The 9,255-nt window shown below is 45.4% G+C and overlaps 2 protein-coding genes across 2 annotated transcripts; both read left to right on the top strand.

Moving 5' to 3' along the window:
• Positions 1–777: 777 nt before the first annotated feature.
• LOC139117896 (uncharacterized) lies at positions 778–2,259 on the top strand. Its single transcript, XM_070681130.1, has one exon. It carries the CDS (start codon positions 778–780, stop codon positions 2,257–2,259), a length of 1,482 nt encoding a protein of 493 aa, XP_070537231.1.
• Positions 2,260–2,411: 152 nt separating this feature from the next.
• Positions 2,412–5,898, top strand: LOC139117895 (uncharacterized). Its single transcript, XM_070681129.1, has 3 exons — positions 2,412–2,811; positions 4,024–4,544; positions 5,182–5,898. The coding sequence occupies exons 1-3, from the start codon at positions 2,412–2,414 to the stop codon at positions 5,896–5,898; spliced, it is 1,638 nt and encodes a 545-aa protein (XP_070537230.1).
• Positions 5,899–9,255: the final 3,357 nt, after the last annotated feature.

Here is a 9,255-nt window from a genome sequence, read left to right as displayed (position 1 = left end):
TTCCAAAAATGAGTCTGTCTCAAAAAATGGTCTGGATTTCCCACACGCATTGTCGCCATTCATGTCTCCTAATTAAATAACAGAATGATATGATGTATATTTATCATACATGCTGTGCCTGTATTGCCATTCTCTATTGTTCAGACGGTACTGATATGAGCCCATATTTTAACTAGTGAAAATACAAATTATATTTCACTGTAACCGAACTACTTACAGCGACGCGCACGTGTGACCTTCGCAGTATGCATGACCTCCGTTGGTATTTGTACATATAAAACAGCTGAGCGAATAAGAATCCGTTACGTCATTATGATTATGGTCAAAATTATGTTGTTTGCAGTCACATCATCGCATTGCACTTAGGCACAAGTACAGTTGTACCTAAAACATACAAACAAACGTATTGAAAATTTGTATAATTTGCCGACACCTGTCAATTCATGGCCGGTCCCGTGGCGGTGCACGGTGCAGTGTTATCGGAGATGAAAGTTTATTTTCGTGGACTTGTGCGGATTCAGACTTTGAACTATGATAGCCAATCAGCTTTCAGTATTCATTAGCCAATCACGTCGAGTTTGTGATGTTGCGGTATCCCGCCAAAAATGGATACTTTTCTCACGTTCTAGATGTTACTGTTCAGTACTAGTTTAGTGTTGTTGAGTTCTAGTCAATAAAGCGGTTGAACGCTGATTCGGGTGTCGATCCAGTTATTTATACTGACTCAGAACCTTGCTCACATCCCCATCCCATACATTTTTTGGTGCCGAGACCAGGATGGCAGACGCTCCAGAGCAACCCGTATCGACACCACTCACGAGACTGAAGGGAACGAGAAGAGGCCATCGGGCTTCGCTGACCAAACTCTTCAACAAGGCCGAAAATCTCATCGCCTCTTTCGACTCTGAAGCCAACAAGACGACTGCCCTGGACAATCTCATCACTCTGAGTGAGTTGATAAACTCTAAGTACGATATTCTTGCATCAGTAGATTTGAAAATAATCGAAAGTGTTGACGAGGGTGCACTCGAAGGAGTCATCGAGGAGGCTGACGACTATCTCCATAACGTGTTCGACAGGAAACGTAAGATATGCAGATTTATCGACAGAAATTCGGAAAGCTCATCACCAGTCAGATCTAACAACGGAGGAGCTTTACCCGCAACTCAGTCTACTTCTGTGAAGACAACTAGTCTACCGAAGCTTCAACTACCCACCTTCTCCGGGGACATACTGAAATGGGTGAGTTTCTTTGACGCCTTCAAGTCTGCTGTCAATGACGACAAAAATCTGGGAGACGTACAGAAATTCCAGTACTTACGCGCTCAGCTTAAAGGTGAGGCAGCTCGGACCATCGAAGGTCTATCTCTCACAAGTTCAAACTACGGACATGCACTTCAACTTTTGGATGAGCGGTATGGCCAAAAGCACAAAATAATAAGCGCCTACATGAAAGCGTTGTGGGACATGCCTACTCCCACAGGAGAACTCAGTAGTCTCAGAAATTTCTACGACACCCTTGAGAGCTACATTCGTGGCCTTCAATCTCTTGGGAAAAGTGAAGAATCGTACGGAGATTTACTTGTACCCATAGTCTTAGAAAAACTTCCAGCAAATACTCGCAAACAAATCGCACGGGAACACGGTAACAACGAATGGAATCTAGCCGATCTACGGAAAGCGATTTACAAGGAAATCGACGCGCTACACGCTGGATACTCAACCGATGAACTTGACTGCGGTTCCTCCGACAAACCATCCATGACTGCCGCATTTCACGCCAAAGCTTCACCCGCTAAACCCAAGAAATCCAGAGCGTGTGCCTATTGTAAGGACTCTCATTTTCCCAACGACTGCATTGTCGTCTCAGATCGCGCCAAGCGACTTGATATTGTGAAACGCGATAAACTTTGTTTCAATTGCTTGGGAAAGCACCGAGTCAGTGAGTGCAAATCAAGATTCAGTTGTCGTGTATGCCGCAGAAAACATCACACGTCTCTTCATCAAGATCACACGGACAATAAGACTGATAAAACTGCAAAGGCAACCGAAAATACCCCAGCTACTGAGACACACGTTCAATTTGCCAAGACGGAGGAGAGCCACAATGCCAGTAACTCGCGAAACGGACCAATCCTTCTCAAAACAGCCGTCGTTCCAGTCTCTACGAAACGCCAAACAGTTGACGCCACGGTGTTATTCGACGAAGGTGCTACGCGTTCATTCGTCACGAGAACTTTCGCTACAAAATTCGTTTGAAGATTAAAGGCACTGAAGTAATTCGGCTGACATCATTCGGTGACAATCAACCTCGCGAAAGATCAATCGATGTAACCACGCTTACACTGAATACGCTCTCTGGACAGAAAATAGACATTTCTGTGCTCATAGTTCCTCAGATCACCACAAGAATGACTAACTTTGTCACACGATCGCTCATCAATGTACCCTACCTACGAGAATTGACCCTAGCTCACCCCGTTTCGGATGCCACTTCGTTCGAGATATCTGTGTTGATCGGTGCGGACTATTATTGGGATTTTGTAGAAGATCGCGTGATTCGTGGCTCAGGACCTACCGCCGTGTCCTCAAAGTTCGGATATCTACTTTCCGGTCCCATTCACTCAGGAAAGGCGACCAAAAACCCAGCCACGATTCTACACATTCTCACAGACACCTGCGAAGAAGAGTCTCAACTCAAAGTTTATTGGGATCTCGAGACAATCGGTATCAAAGACGAACTACTCGCAAACAATAAAACGAAAGATGACTTCGAACTGTACAGAGACACTCACACATTGAAAATGGCAAGTATGTGGCACGGTTACCATGGAAACCAGACCACCCGCCCTACCCACAAACTACAATATCGCGGAGATGCGTACGCGTTCTATGGCTCGCAGACTGACACCGGACATTCTGGAGCGTTATGACAAAATCATTTCCGACCAAAAGGCGCGGGATTTCATCGAAGAAACGACAGATGATGAGAGTGAGCGTCGCAGCGGCCACTATCTGCCACATCACCCAGTCAAGAAAGATTCAGCCACGACGCCAATACGGATTGTTTATGACTGTAGTTGCAAGCAGTCGACCGATTCTCCAAGTTTGAACGATTGCCTACTAACGGGCCCGCCTCTACTGAACGACCTAACGCAAATTCTACTTCGATTTCGGGTAAACCGCATCGCCTTTTCGAGCGACATCGAAAAGGCCTTTCTACACGTGCGATTGGATGAAAGTGACCGTCAGTTTACAAAGTTCTTGTGGTTATCCGAACCGATGAACCCGGAAAGTTCGTTCAAACGTATTGTTTCAAGGTGATACTCTTTGGCGCCGTCAGCTCCCCATTCATCCTCAACGCGGTTGTAAAGACCCACTTAGAATCCAGTGTTTTCTCTGCATGCTCACCGAAGCGGGCAATTTCTGCCCCATTCATCAAAATTAGGGGGCAAACTTGACATTTGAGGGGGCAGTATTTTTTAATGCTTACTAATGACATTGGGCCCAAACAACATATCCTATCAAAACATGAACATAAAATGCATGGCACTGGTATCCATGGAGACTGAAGCACAACTATGTCCTTTACTGTGTTTTCTTTTCGATGCGTACACTCCACGTTATCACGTCACCAAAATTGAATGACAGGCGATATTTTGTCTTTTCCGGGGGAATAACGGCAAATTTACAGGTCACTACACAGTGCGCTTGGGTCACCATCATACGGACGTGCGTGCTGTGTTTTGTGCGCGATTTCGCGCAGTCAGTAACTTTCAAAGGGCAGAAAAAGGCTCGAAATGCGCAATCGCGCAGTCGAGAGAAAACCCTGAGAATCTCGCGAACGCACTCCAACTTCGACCGACCTCGAGAACAATATTTACGTGGACAATATCCTCAGCGGAACCGATAGCAACGAAGATGCGGTCGAATACTATGAAGAGTCAAACCACTTGTTTGAAACGTGCGGATTTAATCTACGAAGCTGGTCGTCTAACTGTGAAGACATTCGCGTGCTTGCAGAAAGAGACCATAAACTCGAACCGGACACTACCGTAAACGCACTTGGACTTCGTTGGTTGACCGAAACAGATGAACTAACGTACGCCAAGAAAGATCTCAAACCGGTCGATAGTCTCACCACGAAACGCGAAGTCGTCAGAACAACAGCGAGCTTGTACGACCCGCTTGGCTACCTCTCTCCAGTTCATGTCAAGGCAAAGGTGTTCATACAGCAATTGTGGAAGAAAGGACTGGCCTGGGATGAACCCCTTGGTAACGAAATGTGTAAACAGTGGACGGATATAGCGAATGATATCAGTAAAACTACAGAGCTGAAATTCAAGCGACAGTACTTCGATTCTCCAATTCAACCTGACAGCCAAGACTACGACTTACATGTGTTTGCCGGTGCAAGCAAGAAGGCATATGGTGCGGTCGCATACCTTCGTCATGGCAACGAGACCGCAATCGTCATGGCCAAAACTCGAGTTGCACCTCTCAAAGAACTAACTTTACCTCAGTTGGAGTTGATGGCTGCCTTGGTTGGCTCAAGGCTAATCAAGTTCTTGTGCAACGCATTTATGGATAAACTACGTATTCAACAGTGTATTTTATGGTCAGACAGCGAGATAGTTCTACACTGGTTAAACAGCGACAAGAAACTTCCAGTCTTTATTGCCAATCGCGTCAGGAAATCAGAGGAATTTCTTGTACTGCTAAATATAGACTCTCCACAGTCGCTGTGCCTTGTTTTGTGCGCGCCGCGATGGGCCTGCATTCGAAGGCTGTGCAGCTGTGAGCACGCGCTGCCAGACACAGCGACTGTCGGTTCTCGCAAGTATATGAATATTCATAAGGGTAGTGATGTCAAAAGAAACACCTATCTAACTGGGCGGAGAGAATATATACCAGTAGCTGGTAGACTTATATACGCGGTATGTTTTTATTTTTCATTTTTAATTTTATTTGGCTATGCTACTTGTCATTTTTGTTTTGATTAACGGATGCGTGGAGTTCTATAAAGTACCCGGATCAGGCAGAAATCCGACCGGTCGCTTGCAAGAACGTCCAGACCCTGGGATTCGCGTCGCGTCTCTGAAGGGCGCGCGCGTGTTCCAACAGGGAAGAACGCGAATCGCAGGGTCTCTGCCAGACTACGCTAAATACTGTCCTACAAAGGAAAATCCAGCAGATTTGCTAACCCGAGGGATTTCTGCGCGTAACCTAGAGACAAACAAACTTTGGTGGAATGGACCCTCTTGGTTACACCACGGCGACTGGCCAATCAGCGAATTGTTTGACAGTGCCATACACCACGTTTCACTGTCAGCTGCAAGAGACGACGATCTCCTTGGTAACTCAGATCAGACAGGAGATAACAAAATTGTCAGCGAACCGGAACGCGAAATGCCAGCGACTGGTATACAATTCATTGTGGACGCGAACAGATACAGCAACCTGCCAAAACTCCTTCGCGTGTCTGCCTTGGTCATAAGATTCGTATCGAATTTGAAGAAATCAGCTGTTCGGAAACGCGGACCCATCACTGCAGATGAAATACAACACGCGGAACTCGTTTGGATCAAACACATCCAACAAGAGACTTACGGCAGACGTTCAGTGCAACAGAAAGGACAGTTTGCTACAACACAGAAACAGCTGAAACTTTTCGCCGACGAAAGCGGAATACTGAGATGCGATGGAAGATTACAGAACGTGCCTATCGGTTACGATGTGAAATTCCCGATTTTGTTGCCGAATAATCATCGATTTACCGATCACTTAATTCTCGACGCACATTCACGACTTCTTCACGCCGGAGTACAGTCAACTGTAACAAATACGGATAGTTTTCAATCGGATTCGAACCCACAACATACGGCATCAGTCGCCTAGCTGAGAGGCCTGAGACAGAACCAGTCGGCTAAATCTCCACTCCCAAAAAGAGTGGTTCAATAGCCGGCTAAGTTGTTACATTTTTCTGACTGAGACCTTTCAACACGTTGTAGAGTTCGTGAAGCACTCACGCACGCATGCTCACTATCATACATCGCACATACACACTTTATCAGTCCGGGTTATGTCCATAGAGAGGATAGTACGATTGACCAATCAGCGAACCTGCCGCCGCCAACGTCATGAATACTTAACCATGCAAACCTTGGCTCGTACATTGCAACGAGTTTGGAACTTTTCGGCTTGATTTCGCCCTTTATTTTTAGCACTGGGTAGTTTTTAGTTGTAGACGTTACGCACAATGTTCAGTGCGGCCGAGATGGTGACCGACACAAGTGGTTAGTACATTGAAAATTACTTATTTGGATGAATTTCCTGGCCGGGTACGGCTCCCAGAAATCAGCATTTGACCCTTGTAAATCTACAGTAAGTTATTTGTCGCCAAATATCGCCAATTTTTGGTCAAATTTCAATTTAACCTTGCCAACTGCAGTATGCAGAATTTTTCAAGCTTTACAAAGATGGGTCACTGTTTTAGTCGGTCATCGGAGCACGATGGAGCACGATTTTTTCGATCACCATGCGTTTCCCGGTACGATTGACCCTTCGCTCAGAAAAACGCGCGCCGGATCAATCGCCGAGAAGTTAACCAAAAGCTGGAAAAGAGAACGAAAAACGTCCAATAACTCTTTGTCGAATATGGTCAAGGGTAAAGAAACTCAGAAAACTATTCCTGAAGAAATCTTACAATTTTTAACACGGTAGAACGTCGCCAATCGACTGGAGCTAAGATACTTCCGGGTAGCCAACAGTCTCACTCGATCGGTGGATCTGTCAGGTCACATCGCGATCTGAACAAAGTGAACCAACGTAACCTTTGACCCTTGTTACATATACAGTACGTGATTGGTTCTTGCCTTAATTTCATTACATATACGGTACGCCATTGGCTCTTCCCTACTATCCTCTATATGGACATAACCCGGACTGTTTATCGAAGCGAAGAAACGAATTTCATCGCTTTAACTGGGCGAACGATAACCTCGGGACAATTCTGTCCACCAGCAGTGTTACCGCCCCAGGATAGAAAATACGGATAGTTTTCAATCGGATTCGAACCCACAACATACGGCATCAGTCGCCTAGCTGAGAGGCCTGAGACAGAACCAGTCGGCTAAATCTCCACTCCCAAAAAAGAGTGGTTCAATAGCCGCTAAGTTGTTACATTTTTCTGACTGAGACCTTTCAACAAACTTACAGCAGCGATTCTGGATCCCGAAACTACGACATACTGCGAGGTCTCTCCTGAGAAAGTGCGTCACATGCCGTAAGATAAGCGGAACTTCGTACACATATCCAGTACAGGCACCTCTCCAAACAGATCGTGTAAACATTACACCACCGTTTACTGTAACAGGAGTAGACTTTACTGGAGCGTTGTACATCAAATCTACGAAAACTGTACGTGACACAAAGGTGTACGCGTGTCTATTCACCTGTGCAGTAACACGCGCGGTTCATTTAGAGCTAGTCACTGACTTATCGACGAGAGGTTTCCTGCAAGCTTTCCGTCGTTTCGCAGCGAGACGTTCACTTCCTAGTAAAATGATCTCGGACAACGCGACTAACTTCATATCAGCATCGGACGAATTGAACCGATTATTCGACGCGCCTGAAGTGAAGGACTACTTGGTGAATAAACGAGTTGAATGGAAATTCATACCCAAACGAGCCCCATGGTTTGGGGGGTTTTGGGAGCGATTGATTGGGCTGACGAAGAACGCCATAAAGTAAACTCTGGGACGTGCATATGTAACCTACGATGAGCTGAACACCCTGCTAACTGAAGTCGAGGCAATGCTGAACGACCGGCCGATAACTTACGTCTCTGCCCACGTTAGAGACAATATACCTTTAACTCCAGCTCATCTACTGCATGGTCGTCCCTTGACTACGTTGCCATATCTATCTGTTGATGATGACGAACTCACTGACCCTACATATGGCAACCACGATGATTTAAACAGACGCTATACTCTACTAACTACACTTCACACCCGATTCTGGCGTCGATGGGTGTCGGAGTATTTACCAGCTCTACGCGAGAGCCATAACTTGTCCGGAAAAACTGTAAATGCCATCAAGGTTGGAGACATGGTACTTGTTCAGGACGACGTGAAGCGACGCCTAAATTGGAGTTTGGCTAAAGTTGAAAGACTCAACTACGGACGCGACAACCTTGTAAGATCAGCGGAAATTAAGACAGCCATGGGACATACAAGTAGACCTGTGAACAAACTTTACCCATTGGTAGTTAACTCTTGCTCTCATTAATGTGTATTACAAGAACTGAGCAAAGACACATTTCAGCATTTCAGTTGGTGTTTAGATTAAAACAATGTTCATGTTTCATTCAATTTATTGATTGTGAGCTATTTCTCAAAAATTCCGCGGCCTGGAGAAATATCGGAGATGAAAGTTTATTTTCGTGGACTTGTGCGGATTCAGACTTTGAACTATGATAGCCAATCAGCTTTCAGTATTCATTAGCCAATCACGTCGAGTTTGTGATGTTGCGGTATCCCGCCAAAAATGGACACTTTTCTCACGTTCTAGATGTTACTGTTCAGTACTAGTTTGAGTGTTGCACACTCCAAACAGTGGCGGCGCTCTCACTTCCGTTTCACTTCTGCTCCCGCTTTCACCACTGCCACCGGTGACTTTGCATAATAAAGGCGCATGAATATTAGCAATGCCATTCTTTTGTAATATGTCAGGCGAGGTCAATGATGTCATATCAAGACGTCATTGACCTAGATTTATGGGGCCAACTACAACGCGGTAACACGAGTTTTGGACGCGCGCAACCGAAGTATAAACGTAAAAACCAAGACAGAAGTGCTACAAAGTGTTTGAAACTCAAAAGGAGACTCCGGGAAGGAGACATTGTAGTAAGTCATGACTACAGGCTACAGGAGAGGCGACAGCGAAGTCATGACTACAGGCTACAGGAGAGGCGACAGCGAGAGGGTACTGCGTACGCATATAGAGAAGACGTCGCCGTACTCTTACATCTGATTTTAATCAAATTGCGGGAAAAGTATCATTTTCCTTCTCTTGACACCGATGATGAAGCGAAAAAATGACTCTCTTAAAGGGACGGCACTGTAGTCCTATGTCCGTTGAATATAATTCAATGTGGTCAAACCATAGATCCTCGAGAAAAACTTGAGGGTCTGGGTCAAATAAAGCATTAATAATTTTTAAAATCATGTGGTACATCAGCATTTAAATTTG

This window comes from Ptychodera flava, chromosome 18 (assembly GCF_041260155.1).
Source record: "Ptychodera flava strain L36383 chromosome 18, AS_Pfla_20210202, whole genome shotgun sequence".
NCBI lineage: Eukaryota > Metazoa > Hemichordata > Enteropneusta > Ptychoderidae > Ptychodera > Ptychodera flava.
The sequence above is the reverse complement of the archived record's forward strand: the minus strand, read 5'-3'. Positions and strand labels throughout refer to the sequence as shown.